Below are 20,707 nucleotides of genomic sequence, written 5' to 3'. Positions count from 1 at the left end.
ACTTGCCAACGTATAAAGCTAATTAAGTCACAGAGTACAAGATGAGATCCCAGATGTCTGAAACTTTATTCCAAAGATTACTAAAGAAACTCAGAAATCTTGCTCCGTTTAACTATTGAGACTGTTTGTGCATCATTTTGAGAAGAGGTTAAGTCCAAAGTACTAACAAGGTAAGGACCTCCACATTTTGGATACATATATTTTCTTCCTAATTATACATTTTTTTTTCTATAGTTGCTCAAAAATAATTTTAAGTGATTTATTTCAGGATCAGGCAATGTTAAATCAAAACTCTCTGATGTGAAATAGGAAGAAAAGTTCTAACCGTGTAGGGGAAGTGGGAAGGGTAGGGGAAAGGAAATAAGGGAAAAGAAAAAATATGAGAAAATGAAAAAATGGAAAAAAAGTTTTTGTAAATAGGGAAGGGAGGAGGAGATGAAGGGAGGGCAGGGATTTGGGGAAAAAATGAGAACCAAGACCTGTCATGTAGAGGTGCAAGAGCCCAATGATGAAAAAAATGGAAAAAGTTTTTGTAAATAGGGAAGGGAGGAGGAGATGAAGGGAGGGCAGGGATTTGGGGAAAAAATGAGAACCAAGACCTGTCATGTAGAGGTGCAAGAGCCCAATGATGAATGTAACTGTACTGTATACCTAAAATGTACCAAAAAACTCAATGAGGAAAAAAATAATCAAAATTCTCTGGATTTTCCTTACATTTATCATAGAATTTAAGTTACCTGGTATGCCATTTTAAGACTGCTATCTTTTAATTCATAATAGAAAACTGACTTGGTCAATGAATGTTCTCATTTATCAGAGAGAGAACTGAGGCAACACTCCCTTTGACCATTTCTTAATCTTTCACCAAACTTTTATTATAATTTTCCTGTGAAAGGTAAATTGCTGAATTCCTAAACTCAGAGGACTCAATCTGGAATAGGCAATACAAAATATAGCATATAAGTAGCTCATCCAATAGGATATACAGAAACAAACTGCCCTCAGTGTATTCAAGTGTAGGGCAGGAGAGACTAATTTCTTTGTGGAGTTGGGGAAGATTTGCCAGAGGGGCAGCTAGAGTAGGTTCTGAGAAGGTATTTACTTTCAGGGAAAGGATATTCTAGATAGGACCTTATATGCAAAGATAAGATTTGTAAATGTCTAGAATATTCAGGTAACATGTGCAATTTAGAGAACTTATAGCAAAGGCAGCACAGGTAAACTTTCATTTGCCCAATTTCAATTGCTCAATTATATATTAATGGATTTAAGTAACAGTAATAAAGAATGGAATCTGGCTATTTTTAAACTTTACTAAATTGCGAGTTCTTGCTAATTAGTCTTAGTTACAGAAGATATTTTAAGGTCTCCTCAATACGACTTCATTGCTAAGTGTTTTGACCAGCACTATTTGCTGAAATTATCCTAGTTGGAAATAACCCATGGTTGCTTTGGAGAAAAATGTAGTGTACGCCAGTATGATTACCAGCCATCTATACACAATGAAAGGAATATAAGGGCTCCTATGACCTGAATGCACAGTCTGGAAAATTTCCATTAAAGGATGCTGCTACCAATCAGTAAATGGAATCCATACAGCGTAGGTAACAGGTAATTAGCTATCACACATTAAAACAAAAGCTTAATACTAATAAGAACTATAAGTAAAATCTTTTGAAAACCCAGAGCATATCTACACTTATATCCAACACTATGTTTATTACTCTAAGAATACTAAACCTAAAGTTACAGCTTTTATGCTAAGCATAGCTAATTTTCCTTTTTGTACCATTTGAGACAACCTGCCAGGTCTACATCATCATTTCCATACAATCATTACAACAAGTTTTACATTTTCTCATTTTTCCCTTCTATTAAATCTTGGTTATATTAGTTGCTGCTTTCTGCCTCGATACAGTAACACTTTACTAATAACTTTTAAGAAAATATATGGTCAAGAACAAGTAGGTGTACACAATTCTCATCTGTATGCAAATTTGAGGAAATTAAAGATGGTACCTTTAATTAGATGCTAGGTCCTATTTTGTTACCCTGTTTTGAACTGTCAAATGCTATCAGGCTCCTATTGAACACCATTCTTTATACAAAATTTTTCATTTATGAAGTTTATTTTGTAAACAAATACTTTTTCTTGTTCTATACTATAGTTATAAATTAGTTTGTACTTCAACACACAGGCATTACCTAATATGTGATATTTCGTCCAGAATCTAGTGAAAAAGTAGTGAATAAGAATGTTTTGATTTATCTAGTGGAAGATGTAAATCTAAAAGTTATATAATTATTTCATTACTAGGATATGTGCTGTCAAAAAGTCATATTTGCTATTTAAGTTTTCCTTTGCTTCAAATTTTTTATTCAAGGGAAGAAGCTTACACACAAGGTTGATTGTAAAATAAAATCAGACGCAATGCCTAGCAAAATAGTTTCTTTTTCATAGAGAAATCATAATGCAAATGGAAAAAAAATCTAAAGAAAATAACATTGTTTTCAGAGATTCTTTTTAAAATCATGAATGTAAGTGGAAGAATAATCACTCAGGATCCTGAAAGCTATAAAGTACTTTTTTCGGTCCAACAGAAATAGATCACTAGAACTGGGCCAATGAGGTAGACAGGCAGGAAAGTTCTCCTTAGCTTGGCTGCCACATACTGGAAAGCCACAAATATGACCATTCAGGTCCTTTTTCTTAGAAAAGAAAGTTCGTAAATTATAAGGAAAGCATGAAACTGGTAGCAGGATGGAAGCCAAAGGCAGAGAGAAGATATCAATTAGCTGAAAAGGAGGAGTAGAGAGAAACTTGTCAGTAGTAGCACTGGTAGAAGAATGAGAGGTAACAGGTAAGTAAATAAGCTAGTATTTCTGGGCGTGGGATGCCAGCAATACATTTATGCTGTTAAATGACTTTTCTGAACCTTTGCAAAATCTGAGATTTAGTTGTATGGCAACTAGCTTTTTAGCTATTCCTGTTTCTCTACTTATCTTTATAACATACCTTCTATTAAAGGGGCTCAATTGCCCCTTGGCTACCTGAATCTAAAATTGCTTAAGAGAGCAGCCAAGCTCTATCTAGGTTGTTGAATCTGGTAAACACACCCAGCAGCACAATAAACATCTGGGCTGGGCCAGCCTTCCACTTCCACTCTGCACCTTGCGCTGTTCAGCTCACTAAGTTTCCCAAGCTCCTTTCCAAGGCTCTCTTCTGACTCTTGTTCGGCAGCTTTATACTGGTTTTCACCTGAACAATGTCATTTCATATTCACAAGCTACTCTTGCAAGGACATGATTTCCATCTCTATTTTTTTCCTAGCAGACTGCACCTGCATTTCCAGCCCATGAGGCCAGCTGAAGATAAGCTCATTCTGACAAGGAAGTGTAACTGTCGCACAATAGAACAGGTGAAATAGGCTGGGCCTGGTGGTACACTGAAATCCCAGAACCTGGGCATCAGAGACATGAGGGTCACCCCATTAGAGGTCACCCTAAACTACACAGTAAGATCTTGTCACAAAATAAGACAAAAAATCCTTTCTCTTATTTATTCCTTTGCCTTCTTTCCTTTTCCTTACCCCTCCCTCTCCCCGCTCCCCTTTGGACCTTTTCTTCCTATTTCACATTATCCATTATACATTTTGATACGTATTTACACTTTCAATTTCTCACACCAGAGAATGTCTTTGTAAATAGGGAGCAGGAAGGGTTGAAGGTAGGGCAAGGAAATAAGGAAACAAATAAAAATCAAGACGTGTTATGTAAAGGTACAAATTCTCAACGATGAATGTCATCATATTGTATACCTAAAATGTACCAATAAACTTAATGAATAAAAAAACAAAAATACCAAATCCAAAACAAAACAAAACAAAAAATCTCACCCCAAAAATGAAACTGAAATAAATTAAGCAGGGATGACCTTTATTTCATATATGCTTACTGTGCACATCTAGAATGAGGCCTACCTAGAAGTTCTGTAAAGTTCCGCAGGTTATACATTCAATCTGTTTTTTTAAAAAGCCCAGAGCATTGAGGGCTATTGCTAAATGACAACTACCTCTTGGAAAAAAGGACAAACTTGAAAACTATTCATATTATATCAAAAATAGTTCTGTCAAATATAACATTATAAAAAAACTAATAAAATTTGACTTTTTTCTCTTTTCCTGGCCATTACTTTGCTATGTCAGAGAAAAACCTACATAGAAGTGTGGTTGAGATACGATTACATACTAAGTAGTACCAGGAACACTGGGAGTCTGTCCTTCTCCTCACCTCCTGACCACCAAATACAGAGTCTGAGAAATTAGTGACAGTTCCTAGTGCAGTTTATCTTTTTTATAAAAAGAGTTAAAAAAACGTTTCCTTTGACATATTTTTAGTGCAACAGACTGGAATGAGTTAATATTGCTTTTGAAAAACATCTAGCTAAAAGGCTTAAAGATATCAAGTATTTCCATTTTGCTTTACAGATTCTATTATAGAACACAGGAACATCAAACTAAGATAAGTCAGACAGAACCAAAGTAGGAAAAAAGGAAAAGTAAAAAAGCTTAATCTTTTCATGGGCATTAATTAATCTGCTTTGTTCATTTTACAATTTCAAAATGAAAATTGATCAGCTAACAACAAGAATAAAATGAAAACACTGAAGACTTCATTTAACTTTCTTATTTTTCTTGTTGTTCCCACAAGTGGTGTTTTTAAAAATTAATTTGTACTTGCTGGGGCGTGGTGGCGCATACCTTTAATCTCAGCACTCGGGAGGCTGAGATAGGAGGATTGCTGTGAGTTTGAGACCAGCCTGGGCTACAGAGTGAGTTCCAGGTCAGTCTCAACTACATAGTGAGACCCTGTCTCAAAACAAACAAACAAACAAACAAACAAAAAACCAAAAAATTAATTTGTACTGTAGGCTAGGTTTAAGGCAGATGACCCCCACAATTCAAATCTGATACCCATTACTCCTCCATTCCCTTACCATATTTATTTTCAATGAGTGTGGGAAGAAAACAATTTGAAATGTATCTCTAGCCACGGGAGAAAACAGTGAGGTGAGACTGAAGAGTTTTGTCCTTCAACTATAATTCCATAGTCAGAACTCCTCTGCATGTAAGTTTTGCTTCTAGCCCTTCAGATAAACCTAATATTATACTGTTCCTATGGTCTATGGAGAAACATTCTCTTAAGATGTGCATTGTTCACATGAAGAAGGTAAAGTATCATGAAATTTTATTTTCTATCATTAATGCATCATCACTTCTACTACTTCAGCAGAAAGCCTCGTTAAAAAGTTAGAAATCTGCAGAATTCCAAAGGTGACAGAGTAGGTTACATGAAAAAACAATCTTGCACATGAAGTAAAAGTTATGAGAAATAGATAAGAGAAAAAAATTAGATGAAATACATAGATCTTAGAAGTCATTTTGTTAAGTCTCTAAAACGAAAATGATACCCTACTTGGGAACACAATGTACCTTATATCTCCTTTAGAGGCTACTATGCCTAACACATGGTAGGTGCTCAAAGAATGGCTTAACAGAATTTAAAATCACATGGCTAATTAGCTACTTTACATTAATCTTTAATTCCTATGTTAACCAATAGAATTTTGTTAGTTAGAAAAGACAAAAATTCACATTAGTATAAAGATATTACCTATAAGGATAGCCATGGTACTTGGAACGAAATATTGAAAGTAGAAAACTGAAGAAGAAGACCACCAGGCCTAATCCCACTAGGCAAATTACTGGAAAGAGAAAAAATACCATTAGTCTCTAAAAATCATGCAAATGACAATTCAAATGTTTATTTTTTCAAAAATGCATTCAATTACAGAATACTTACATTTAATAGTTCATGGCACATACAGGTACAACAAACCAGATAATCCACAGTAAAATTCATTACTTTCCACATTCTTCTCAATGAATATGTACTATTTGGGGTATGAAAATAACACAGTGACTGATCTAAGTCGTCTAGTGGTTTTCTTCCCTTACATAGTTCTCACAAGCACTAAAATGCTCCAGAGGGATCAAAGCAAAACAAAACAGGCAATAAAGCACAAGCAAGATTAGCCCCTGCATTATGAAACTATCACAGCAGGAAAATTTGTATATCAAAATTCTAAATATAATTTTTTTCCAAATGCCATACGATATTCAGAAAGAAATATAATTTTAAGTTATTAGATTATTGCTGCAGTAAACGCATGTCACCTAGAAAGAGCTCATCCTCCTGTACAGAAGGCTAGGCATAAAAGCTTGGAGAGTAAGAAAATTTGCTCTCATTGAGAGCTGGAGGAAGAAAACCCCAATCTGCAACAGTAGGTAATAGTAGTAGCATTGCAGCTGTTTTACAAAGGAACAAAGGGCATAGGCTAAAGTAGTGTGTGCTGTGGTTCAGGTTATCAAAATTATTGTCTCAGGAAAGAGGACAATAGGAAACTTATTTTTAAAATTTCCTATTTCCTATTATGAGCCAGGCGTGGTGGCATACGCCTGTAATCCCAGCACTCAGAAGGCTGAGGCAGGTGTTTGAAAACAGCCTGGGCTACAATGTGAGTTTCAGGTCAGTTTTAACTACATAGTGAGACCCTGTCTCAAAAAAAAAAAAAAAAATAGAATTCCTATTATGGTTGTGAAGATGTCACTCCAGAGTACACAGGTAATAAGTAGATTTCCTTTGCATATGTATTTTAGATATTTAGTTATATAACAAGATTCATTGTTAGTAAACATGCTAATAAGATTTAAATGTTTAAAAATCGGAGCCAATTAAAAGCAGCTGTGTTTGGAATGAAAAAAATATACTGAATAAATTTTCTAGAAATCTGCTGTATAAAATTAGATATTAGGATAATTGGTCAATAGGCAATATCTAAATATTGTTTAAAAATAAAACATTTGGGCAATATTCATATCCTTTAATCTTCGATAATTCTAAAAAAACTTAAAATATCTGAAATTTCTATTTAAAAAGAATAAAAATAAAGCAGATGAGGAAAATCAGATCTAAACACTTCTATAATGATGAAATATTATTTTAAATTTTTTAAGCAAAGAATTGAAACTTGGCTTAATTAGAATCCCGAAAAGAAGGGGATAGATAATGCACGGCACTGTCAACACAGGGTCGACGAGCCAGTCAATCTTGATTCACCTCAGGGGAGGCATTCCCTAACTTTTCATACAAACCATGAAACTTCATGAGCTTTTTACCGGGGATTGAACTCGGGTCCTTGCGCTTGCAAGGCAGGCCATGGAACCGCTGAGTTCATAAGCTTTTAATAATAGCATCTAGATGAAGCCTGTGTGACATTTCATTTTAAACAACACTCATACACAGTTGAACTTCATATGAATAATGGCGAAAAAGGTAAAAATGAGTTTCTGAATATCACTAAATCCAAAAATATTTAAAAAGTCTTATACAATATTCAAGCATGACACAAACCAGGCCTTAAGATATTGCATATTAACAACTGCTGGCAACAATCTCACTAAACCTAGAGTTAATTCTACAATGCTTTACTTTTGCTTTTCCTTAACTCCTTTTATTGGTACATCTTAGGTATACAATACACATACATTTATCACTGGAAACTTGTACCTTTACACGATACATCTAGCTTTTTATATTTTCACCATTCCCCTCCCTTCCCTTCAACTCCCCTCCACCCCCCATTTACAAACACTTTTTTCCATTTTTTCCTTTCCCCTACCCCTCACACAATGCTTTACTTTTTAATTCCTCAGCTAGTATTTTAGCAAATCTTTCTTCTTTTCCTGTATGTCATCTTTATTTTTAAGTAGAGACATAAAACATTCTTTTCACTCCCTTGATAACAGTCAATATCCTCACTGGATTGGGCTCAATACGAAATGAAACTCGAAGTATGTGAAGTAAAACAAGATTTATTTGATTTTATGTAGTGGAACACAGACTTCTACTAAGTACTTGTATGGGAAATAAAAGGGACTAAATACAGTGAGGGGTTAGGGATTACAAATGAACCAGAGCAGCCCACAATCCCACATGAGATAACAGTCTATAAGGAGAAAATGCCATGGTGAGATGGAGGCACTTTGCCCTGGGCGATATTAAACATCATAACAGCATACTATGTCAAAACCGGAAGCCGTATCCGAATAAAAAAGGAATAATTTTAAGATACATTTCGCTGCTCCTATGTGTATGTGCACGCTCCACCAACACACAAATTGGAGGTTAGTGAGAGTAGGAGTTATGATACAAACATCTCTCAAGTCAGAAGTAGTGATCTTATAAACTCAGTGTTACATGTGTCATGAGATTAAAAGTTACTACTAAATGAGCTGGGGATTTAGCTCAGTGATGCCTCCTGCCTCGCAAGCTCAAAGACCTGAGTTCGATCCCAGTACTTAAAAAAAAAAGTTACTACTAAATATTTCTTACTATTTCTTACCTTTATATGACAGGATCTATGATAAATCTATGAACACAGTAAGAGTATGTTCTCATATGCATGATTTATAAATCCCAAGAAAATCACATTGTTTACTCCAAAGAAAACATCATGCAATGATATTTAACAATGCTGAACTAATAAACCAGGCAATGTACTCATTTGGTCCACTGTTCCTTTACAACGTATAGATAGCACTGTGTAAAAAGAGGGCCCTCTTGATTGTACTTTACTTCCAAACATTTAATCACATAAAGTTTTAAGCATTCAGAAATCAGTATGATTCATTTACATACACATCATACTAGGTAACAATCTGATGAGGAGAGCTGAGTGTGTTCACACATGTCTGTGATCCCAGAACCTGGGAGGCTGAAGCAGGTGGATGGCAGCAAATTCCGGGCCAGCTTGGGCTACATAGTGAGTTCAAGGCCGGTCTGAACTACATAAGAAGACCCTCTCTAGAAAAAAACCCAAACCAAAACAAAACTATCGCCAAAAGAAAATGTCTGGCTTTTTATTTTAAATACCTTAAATTATTATCTTTTTATGCATAAATTTGGTTATTAAAAAGGGTTCAGAAATGTGAAGTGTATTGAGAAAAATTTTAATTATAGGTTTGTAGATATATAATCATAAATTCATATAGGGACTTGATATTAATTACGTAAAGGTCTGCAGCAAAAAACATTGATTCCAAGATCCTGTCTTCTCCAAACCTATATTCCTTGAGGCAGAAGATATTTTCCACTTATTCTTTCTGCCACTGAAAGTTGTTACTTCAGGAAGCTATATTTTTCCACTCAACCCTTAGAGGAACTGTCCCATCAGAGGATAGCATTAACTTGCTTCAAAACAAAGCTAGAACGCCATGAAATTGTAAATCGGAAGTGTTTGGGTGCAAAAAGCAAATTTGCTAGAAAAGACAGCATCAGGTAATGCTCCCTGTTAAAAATATGGATAACAGACAGCCTGGAGGGACTTGGAAGACAAACTAGTATCTGAGTATCACAGAAGACCCAACGGGGTCAGGCTTCAGGTTCATACTAATTCTCATGGCCTAAGTGACATATTATACACCGGAAAAATCTCTGAAGACTCTGTCTACTAATTCTCTCTCTTTCTCTGCAGGGTGGATAATACAACAAAGATCATGACTTCAGCAGAAAGGATCAGAGCATCCCTATCAAGGATGGTAACACCTCTCCTTTTATGTAATTACACAGAAAATCACACTAATCCAAGTTTGGAACAAATGCATTTTTAAGTACATTCATACATAAATCCAAAAAGAAAAAAGTAAAAACAAACAAGAACACCTTGACCTTCTTTAAATCAGAAATCTTTTTAAGAAGTTTATGTTTACAAAGGGCTTTCTTCTATTTCCTATTTGACTTAAATGAATCATAAGATAAAACAAAATTAAATACCAACACAGAGACTTACTCCGTCTTTTTCCAACATCTCCTTTGGAAGTTGCTGCCTCATTTAGAAGAACCATCCCCATGGTAATAGCAGCATCTACAGTAGTTGTCAAGGAAACAGTAGAAATAGATGAAAATAAAATCTATAATTCTCTGAATCTGAATCCAATGTTCCAGAATGCTTAAAATAGAAAGGCAAGCAGAGGTAAATGCAACTGATTCTCTTCAAATGACATAAAATTACCATTTTTTGTATATGTCTTAATTTTTTAAATATGTAACCTGAAATTTCCATTTGAATTCTAAATGTTTTTCAATTCCAGAACTTTCACAATGAATATGAATTATATGTATTGTTATAAAGCTAATTGTAGCATTTCACATTATATATAAAAATAGGTATTACTTATAGGCATGGTGACACATTTCATTGGCAATCATAGAAAATTAGAATGTATTCAATAACTTTTTTTCTTTTTCAATTTCACAGTGTATTTCTCTGTGGGAGCATGTGTGTTTAACATACTTTTCTTTTTTTGAAATTTAAATGTGTTTTTCCACAGGTTACTTTATTTAAATTTTTACTAAGGAAAGGTGTCATCTCACTTAGAAACCTGAGTATTCATTTATAATCCTTACACAATTAAAGAAATATAATAAATCAACAATGAAATTTAAAAAGATTTCTAGGCAGTCAACTGTTTAACCATGTAAAAATGAGAACGCAAAAGTAACAAAATTATGTGCTACAAACATGTACCAATAAAAAAGTAAAAATTGAGAAAAAATTCCTTGTGCACATAATGTCTCCATTATGAGTGGATTTATTCAGGCCATGCGAAAGGTGCTAGGGATTAAGAAAATGATGGGAGCAATTCAACTTGAAAAGATTATTTTTCACCACTTTATTATAATTTTTTTTACATTGTTACTGTGAAAATTTTGGAATCCATTATTGTCTATTCTGCCCAAATGGACTAAAAAAAAGGAAGAGAAAGAATAAAATAATTCTAGCCTAGAAATTCCTCACTTACTTAGTTTTACTGTGATTTTCTTGTCCATGTTTCTACTGTTACATGCATGCAAATGGCTTCACTTAGCCTGTGCAGGATGTCTCCTCCACCCCTAACAGCAAAAGCCCAAAGGATATCGCCGGCTACGTAAGTGGAAGCAGTCAAAGTCCTACAGAGTAAATATTTCTAAGCGACATTTTTCACAATTATATTATGGAACTTCCAATTTTTAGCTAAATAATAATAATAATTATAATACTTATATTTGAATCTGTTTGCAAGACATAAGCTTCAATTTCTGGATAAGAATACACACCCACACAATAATAAGTAACTAGACCCTGTTACAAAATAATATCCCTACTACAGCATTTATACTGCTGAAACCTTTTCTGGCAAACAACAAACAAGAAAAACCCTTGGTTGGAAGCCTAATATATACAAAATAAAAAGCTTCATGTAATGTTGCCCCTCCCCACCACATGCCACATATATGGTGATGCCGTAAACAGGTTCATAAACACTTTTATTTGTGAACAATATGGTTCACAAACAGAAGCATTTGGCAAGACTGTACTGTTGTTTGTGAACTCTGCATATGGTGATGAACATGAACTTGGCCATCTTTTCTAGAGTAACAGAATGAATTAAGTTTGTGCACCAAGGTACCACTTACGAATACTTAATGTTTAGAGATCTGTAACGCACAATCTGAAAACCATCAAACTTTGGATAATTACTAACTTTCTGAGTTTCTATCACATAGCAATGGATATTACAAAAGAGCACTGACCCCTCCCACGCAGGTGCTGGGGTTGAACTCGGACTCTGTGCTAGGTACTTCTCCAGCCTTTGTATCATTTAATTTTGAGACAAAGTTTCCCTAAGTTGCCTAGTTGCCAAGGTTGGACTTCAAACTTGCAACTCATTTTTGAACTGGTGTGAGAATACCTGAAGTCTGTAGACTTTAAGGATTTAATACTCAAGTGTTTGGGACCATCTTCCCATATACAGTCTCCTGAATCCAAAATCATTGGGAGCTGATAAGAGTAAAATAATACAAAAACGTTTAAAATTTGTACACTAAAAGTGCTCCTACATCAGAAATTCAACTAACTTATTTTGAAGCAGAGAAATGTAATGAATGTTGACTCCTAACAAGCAGGAATTGTGTTTCCACTTTAATCTTTTTATTTTGCAACACCATTTTATATTCATATATAATTTTTAAACTATACATTTAAATATATATTTAATTTGACAATTTAAGCAGAATTCTAGAGTACTTTAACTATAAAATATCTGCAAAATTTTAAAAGGCATTTAAATTCATATACACAGGTATTTTGAAATATTCACTTACAGATTCTACCTAATAAGTAGGTTCCTCAATTCCATTAATAAAACTGGGGAAAATGAGACTATTTCTATTACCGAGGAAAATACATTATAAAATTAAATGTTTGACAACTTTAATGAGTATAAAGCTATAGAAGTATTTTCAGTGTCACATTTTATACATAAACACACTTGTACACAAGTATATGTATGAGTTTATAAACATACTAAATGTAGGCATGATCTTGGTGAAAAGTGTATTAGCTAAAATACACTTTATTGGGCACTACCTACCAGTAACTTCATTTTGTTTTTACTACTCTCCCTCTACACTTATATTACAATGCTGAAAACTGAGCAATCTGTTTCTCATCTGAATAGCTTTGAATTTCACACATTATCATAAAAGAAAATTATGTTTAAGATTTTCATAGGCATATAGTACATCTTATTGCATTGTCTTACTGATGACATTTAAATCGTTCCCAAATTGTTGCTATTAAAAACAGAAACATATCTTCTCAAAAGATATGATTATTACAGTTATACATGAATACCTATACTTATAGCAGCACAATTCGTAATAGCTAAATCTTAGAAGTGGTCTGTGTGTTGAACAGATGAATGGCTAAAGAAAACATGATATTGATACATACCACGGAGTACTACTCTGGCATAAAAAAGACAAATTAGAATTATCTCTGGGAAAATAGATGCAATTTGAAGACCTTAATACTCACTACAATAAATCAGACACATGAGTTTAAATATTCCATAATTCTTTATATGAGAAATCCAAAATAATAAAAAGCAAAATAAAATACAGATAGTACAAAATAGAGATAGATCTCTTGCAAATGGTGGAGAAGAGATGGACAGAATGGGTAAGGAAGGGAGGAGAAAGGGATTTAAGAAAAGAATTAAAATGTGTTATAGGTCATCTGAAAGGAACAGACATTTCTCAAACAAGTAAAAGCAGCAAAAAATAAATGAAAAAATGTTCAACATCACTGGTCATTCAAAAAATGCACAAGAAAACAACACTGAGATTCTACCTCACCCCAGAAAGAATGGCTGCTATCAAGAAATCAACCAATAACAAATGCTGGTGGGGTTGTGGGGAGAAAGGAACCCTTCTCCATTGTTGGTGGGAGTGCAGACTGGTGCAACCACTATGGAAATCAATATGGAGATACCTCATAGAGCTGGGACTGGAGGTTCCATTTGACCCAGCCTTCCCTCTGCTGGGTATCTTTCCAAAAGAACTAAAAGAATCATACCACAGTGATGTATGTGCACCCATGTTTATAGCGGCACAGTTGGAAACAGTCCAGTTGCCCATCAGTTGGAGATTGGATAAAAGATGTGGTTTTTCTATAAAATGAAGTACTACTGGTGAACAACGGTAAAACAAATCCCAAAGTTCATAGAAGAACTTTGTTCTACACTGCAGTTGTCAAATACAAATCCTGTTACTATGATACACTGCTTCTTGTTCTCCACAATTTGTGACTTAAGTACCAAAATACATACCAGTTTATTATATATTGCCAAGAATTAAATGATAACCTTAGAGACTGATTAGACTGAAAATGCCTAATGAATACATACACTCTTATGCCTCATACTTCACCACAAATATAGTATAATGTCATTAGTCCAAAACTGCTTTACTTTTGTAAGAACACTGGTTAATTTGTATGAGATATTATATAGCTTTTTATGCGTTAAAAGTTAATGTCTTTTAGCGGGAGGGAAACTAATTTATTTTCATCATTGTAGATGTAGTACCTCTTACAAAAACTTGGTTGGGCTTTTCATTTTTTACCAAAAGCCAATTGGAACAACAGGACATACAAGTTGATAAATACTCAGGCGGAAAAGTATTTTTAACAGTTGTTTTCAGTGTGCTTTGTCTGTTTGACTGAGAAGGATTCCAGGAGTTACTGTTATATTTTCTGGTTACTACCTTCAAAATTCCTGTTGAATTTCTTTGTGCTTACAAGGACTGAAATTTTTCTCACCAAAACTTAAATAAATTGTCAGGTTAAACTTGCACTAATGTCTGCTCTGCTTGTTTTGGTACAATGGGCAGACTTCAAATCAGTTTCATCAATAAATACAATTCTAATGTAGCTGTCTCATCTTCCCCTTATATACCTGTCTTTATTTCCACTCCTTTCTATACATACAAGGATCACAAAGACTGTCAAATGTTAGGAACTCTTTCTCTAAATACTCTTGTCATTTGCTGCAATAATGAAATTCTCTTTGCCTATCAATGCCTAATAGTTCTATTATATGAAGAAAGTAGTTGAGTAGCAGCAGTACTGTAAGCAGAATATATAATTCAACTGCTCAATTTCTGTACTCTGGTTTACAGCTTGATAATTAAATTACTATTATTAGCTCATTTGATTTAATTAGACCTTTTAGAAAACAGCTAAGGACTTTTTGCATGATGAGAGAATTGTATGTAACCAGTGATAGGATTGTTCTGAATATACAGACAGAATTAAGCCTGAACATTTAATTTAAAAATTTTTAATAGTCCCTGTTTAAGGAAATATGATAATGTACCTTATGGCAAATGTCCTTTATTCTTGTAACACAGGGTTATTTGTTTTTTTTTTTCCCTGAAATGAAGTGTCCTGTGCATCTTTGTTTAGTGATTTCATTTCTAGTCAGTTATTTGTATCAATTTTTTATTAGTACCAAGAATCCATTATGTGAACAGACTTTTAAAATTTCTGTATAACATATATATATATATAGATATGAAAAGGCTTTTATTGAAGAGCTGATCTTCCACTTGCAAGTTTATGGACATATCAATATATTGAAATAAAAAGTGGGATAATTCTTTGCTGTTAAAAAAAAAATGAAGTACTACTCAGCCATAAAGAGTGAGAAACTAGTCATTCATAGTAAAATGGATGCATATTGAGGCCATACTCTTAGTGAAGTAAATAAGACACATACGTGTAAATACTGAAGATTCTTTGGTGTGAAACACTAAAAGTGTAAATATGATCCAAATTGTATAACTGACAATGTGAAATAGGAAGAAAAGGGCTAAAGGTGTAGGGAAAGTGGGAATGGTAGGAGAAATAAGGGAAAAGAAAAAAAATATGAGAAAAGGAAAAAATGGAAACAAAGTCTTTGTAAATAGGGGAGGGTCAAGGAAGGGTGAAGGGAGGGCAAGGATAAGGGAAAAAAATGACAACCAAGATCTGTCATTTAAAGGTAGAAGATACCAATGACGAATGTAACTCTACTGTATACTTAAAAAGTACCAATAAACTGAATTAAAAAAAGATGTGCTACATACATGAACCGACTCTCCTTGATGAATGTAATCATGTGCTGTTAACATATACTAATAAAAAAATAAATTTTAAAAAGTATATTCTTGCAGAGTATTTTTTATAGTTCTAGTATACGTGTATAATATTTTTCCTAAGGTCTACACCTAGAGACAGAATTCCTGAGACATGAGTATATATATTTTTTTTAATTTGCTAGTTATAATCATATCATCTAAAATGAGCAATGTAAGTTTCCATTTTCCTGACATTTTCTTAATATAGTACTACTGTTAGAATATTAATTTTATCAAATTTGTAAGTAGGGAGGAGTATTAATAGTTTCTTTGGGTCTGAATGTCTTTTAATATGACATCCTCAGTTTTTAATTTTCAGATTGCTTCTTTTCTTTTGCCCCTTTTTATTCATTATTTATATGACATCTTCATTATTTTCCTCCATAAAAATTGTAGTGTTACATGTAGGTTTTCCTACTTTGTCTTTTAAAATTGTTTTGTCATACAAAAGGCTTTATTTTAGAGTGGCCAGATTTATCAGTCTTTTGTTATATGAGCTGTTTCATGTTTCTTGCTTAGGAAATTAATTTATACCCCAGGGGTTAAAAACATTCTCTAGGTTTTTCTTCTAACAGTCTGAAAGTAAGTCAGGTAATGTCTCACTCTAACAGCTTTCACTTCACTCTAAGTTAAGCATAATGACTTCAATGTTCCTCATGATTTGTACTTCAGCCTACTACCTACACTGCCTTGTCCTTATTTGCTCTTATTTTTGCCTTTGTTATTTGTCCAACAAGCCGGGCTCTCTGCTGACTCAGGATCTTTGCACTTGTTATTCCCCCTGCCTGCTCTTCCCTGGATATCCTTGCAGCTCACTCGCTTCACTTCTACCAGAAGATCCCAAATGATCTTATCAGAAAAACCTTCTTTTACCTCTGTCTCAGTCTCTTTGCTCATCGCTGAGGCAAAAACTTGATACTCACCACTAAGAGAGAAGAGCTTTCTTTTGGCTCATTTTCAGTCCTGTTTTTCAGGCAGCAGCCATCCAAGGGGAGAAGGCACTCCAGAAGGGCATAGTGGATGAAGAGCTGCTTGAGTCATGATGGCAGGAAGGGAGGAACCAGGAAAGCTGTGCCCTTCCAGATCACGCCCACGGTAACCAGGTTCCACCTCCGAGGAAGCTGCCCCATGATTCAGTCACCCCCCAATGCCCTGCATATGCATGACATTCTTGATGCAAACCATTTTTATTTGTAACAATGTAGAAAGAACTTTCAGACTGTATATCTTTAAAAACAACTTACTTTCTCCTAACACTATAAAGTTAGCCTCCAAATGTTAGAAATTTTATTTACTATCTTATCCAGAAGCAACAGAGTAGATATCAAATAAAGAAGCTGACACTCTAAGAGGTCTAAATAACTGGCTCAGAATTACAAAGTTAGCAAGCAAAAGGCATAAATGAAAAAACAAAACAAAACAAAAAATGACACAGGATACTGTTAGATGAAAATAATAATGACTGTGGACCAAAGGAATAAAATAGCTTGATTTTGTTGTTGCTGTTTTTTGTTTTGGTACCTGGGTTCAAACTTGGGACCTTGTACTTGGGAGGCAGGAGGCAGAACCACTGAGCTAAATCCCCAGCCCTTAAAATAGCTTGATCTTTTTTTTCTTTTTTTTTTAAATTGAGTTTATTGGTACATTTTAGGTATACAGTAGTTACGTTCATTATTGGGATCTTGTACCTTTACATGACAGGTCTTGGTTCCCATTGTTAAAATAGCTCGATTTTCTTTTTTTTTTGTACCAGAGATGGGGATTGAACTTGGGTTCTTGAGCTTGCAAGGCAGGAGGCACAATCACTGAGCTAAATCCCGAGCCCCAACAAGAAATGTTTTAATGCCAAACAAAATTTTTGATAAAGCATTAAAATATCTTTTATATATTCACATTATAAATCTTGCAAATTACTCATAAACTGCTGTCTCAAGCATAGCCACCTAGATTACAATTTTATGTTTATATCATTTCTTTCTGTTATGTTGCATTAAAATCACATCCTGATGACATACTGTTTTAATTGGGAACAAATGCATTAATGATGCAGCATTTATCAAATTATGTAAGAGTTCAAATAATATACAAAATCTCTAATAAATTAATAAGGCAGGAAGGGAACAGAAATCTCAAATCTAACTTGGAACATTTTGAGGATTCAACATGTCAGAAAGCTCAGCAGAGCTCAATGATCACTGACTCTAATGTACCAGTGATTGATGCATATTCCAGGACAATGCCCAGGTATTCCATCCAAACAAGGTGATTCCTAAATAAATAATGCAAAATATGAAATACCAAGAAAGTCTTAACATACAAACTGAAAAAAAGATGTAAAATGTCACAAGAACGAAATGTGAGGCACGAGATTGCAGTCACCCAGGTCATTCTGACCTAGCACTGCAGGTCTCTGTTGTTGGAAAGATCTCTCTGATGCTGTAAAGGTCTAACTGACGTTGTAAATATAATAAACTAGTAAAAGCATTTTCCACTTAGGCATTCTCAGAATGCTTAACAAAAGTGAGCCGTGACCCATCAATAACCTGTTCTATTCTTGTCACACAACGTAATTTTATCAACTAGCTTGTTCTCATTTTAACTATAAAATCAGACCCCGGATGCCATTTTCAAACACTTATACTTTGAGCAACAGAACGCATATGTCCCAAGAGGTCATCCTTTTTTGAATTGATAAGTCTCTGTTCTCAAATCCAATGTGCCTTGTCAACTTGTATTTTAGGTTTATAAAGAATATTTAAGAATAAATTTTCATAGTGAAATTTTATAAGCCTAGATGTCAACTGTAATGTATGCTGCCTATATGTGTGATGGACTAAGTAATCAATCATATCAAATGAATTTGACAGAAAGTTCTTTATTAGTAACAAAGCAAGATACTCTGTCATATTGGCGTAGGAAAAGACTTTATGAATAAATCCTCAGTAGCACAGGAATTAGCACAAAGAATCAACAACTGGGATCTCATCTCATTAAGAAGCTTCTGCACTGCAAAGGAAGCCATCAACAGAACTAAAAGACAACCTACAATGTGGGAAAAACTTTTTACCAGCTGCTCCTCAGATAGAGCACTATTATTTAGAATATATAGATAACTCAAAACAATCAGCCCCCACGACACAAATACAAAGGCCTGGTTCAAAAATGGGCATCTGAAATGAATAGACATTTCTCAGACAAAGAAGTAAAAGCAGCAAGTAAATATATGAAAAAATATTCCATACCACTGGTCATTCGAGAGATGCAGATGAAAACAACACTGAAATTCCACCTCACCCCAGAAAGAATGGCTGCTATCAAGAAATCAACCAATAACAAATGTTGGCAGGGTTGTGGGGAGAAAGGAACCTTTCTCCATTGTTGGTGGGAGTGCAGACTGGTGCAACCACTATGGCAATTAATATGGAGATAGACCATATCCATTTGACCCAGCCATCCCTCTGCTTTTAATTCCAAAAGAATTGAAAGATCCATACCACAGTGATATGCACACCCATGTTTATAGTGGCACAGTTTGTAATAGCAAAAACATTGAAACAGCCCATTTGCTCATCAGTTGGATGCTGGATAAAGAAAATGTGGTTTTTCTATAAGATAGAATACTACACAGCCATAAAGAACTAGAAATTAGAGTCATTCATATGAAAATGGATATATATTGAGGACATACTTGAGTGAAATAAATAAGTCACAAATGTGTAAATACCGAATAGTTTCTCTGGTGTGAAAAACTATAATTGTACATAAGATCCTAGTGGTATAATTGACACTGTGAAACACGAAGAAAAGGGCTAAACGTATAGGGGAATTGGGAAGGGTAGAGAAAGGAAACAAGGGAAAAGAAAAAAACGAGAAAATGAAAAAATGGAGATAAAGTATTCGTAAATAGGGAAGGGATTACGGGGTGAAGGGAGGGCAGGAGTAAGGGGAAAAATGAGAACCAAGACCTGTCATGTAAAGGTAGAAGATCCCAATGATGAATGTAACTGTACTGGATACCTAAAATGCACCAATAAACTCAATGAGAAAAAAAATGATACTGTCATGACAAATGTACATAAAATGTATAAAATATAACCTCATCTCTTTAAAAATAAATGCGGAGAAATGAGCACAAAGAAATAAAAATAATACAAAGCTACCAGCAACTATTATGGGGCTAATGAAGTTGAAGACTTTTGCTTTCATTAGTAATCACATCCTACACAGCAGGAATTGGCAACTTTTTGTCAGGGATTAGAAAGTATTTTCAGTTATGCAAGCCATATGATTTCTATTGCTACTAAATTCTGCTCTCTTAGTGCAGAAGTCGTCATAGGCAATGCACAGAAGAATAAAACTTTATTTTTGAGAATAGTAGTCAGGCTGGATTTGGCTTGTACTAGTCCTAGCATGCCAACCTCTGCTATAGAGATAGAAGGCTGCTAGTAAACAAACAAATAATAAAAACAAAAATCTATATTATATCTGAAAGGGAGTTAGCGCTATTCTGACTTGAAAATAAAGAAAGGTAAAAATTTAATAAACTCTTGTGAATACCACTCCAAAATAGGAATTTTAAACTACAGAAATTTACTGGACAAATACAAATTCATATATTTTTCAACACACATGTAAATATAAAAAAGGTATTTGGTGTTTATAAGATGTCAGATATACGGACACACACTCGCATGTGTACATGTATATGTGTGTGTATTATGTAACATACTGAAGTGTAAAAATTGCCAAACCTGGCAAAGTCTCTGATATTTGTCTAAATGAAGAGACAGATTAACAGCTGTTTACAATTATTTAAAAATCTCTTTACAGATTATAAGCTAGAAACAATTCTGCAAATAATTATTTAGTACCAATTAGGTTGTAACAAAAGCTTACAAACGTCCAAAGCTTAATAATACTCAGATGTAAGGCATACAGATCTTAACCAGATTATAAAACCGTAATTTAGGGCCGGGGATTTAGCTCAGCAGTTTGGTGGCCTGCCTTGCAAGCACAAGGACCCGAGTTCAATCCCCGGTACCAAAAAAAAAAAAAAAAAAAAAAAAAAAAAAAAAAAAAAAAAACA

At 34.2% G+C, this 20,707-nt stretch overlaps 1 protein-coding gene across 1 annotated transcript in view; it reads right to left on the bottom strand.

Annotated features, from left to right (window-relative positions):
- The window catches only part of Tusc3 (tumor suppressor candidate 3), a 247,837-nt gene that overhangs the window by 12,664 nt on the left and 214,466 nt on the right, over positions 1-20,707 (bottom strand). Inside the window, exons 8-9 of the mRNA XM_019207150.2 lie at positions 9,911-9,985; positions 5,674-5,764 (exon numbers count right to left, since the gene is read on the bottom strand). Coding sequence (XP_019062695.2) covers positions 5,674-5,764; positions 9,911-9,985 — 166 coding nt within the window. The remainder of the gene's footprint in view (positions 1-5,673; positions 5,765-9,910; positions 9,986-20,707) is intronic.

This window comes from Fukomys damarensis, unplaced genomic scaffold, assembly GCF_012274545.1.
Source record: "Fukomys damarensis isolate Sample0158 unplaced genomic scaffold, DMR_v1.0_HiC HiC_scaffold_18, whole genome shotgun sequence".
NCBI lineage: Eukaryota > Metazoa > Chordata > Mammalia > Rodentia > Bathyergidae > Fukomys > Fukomys damarensis.
Note: the sequence above shows the minus strand (reverse complement) of the source record. Positions and strands in the feature narration are given on the sequence as shown.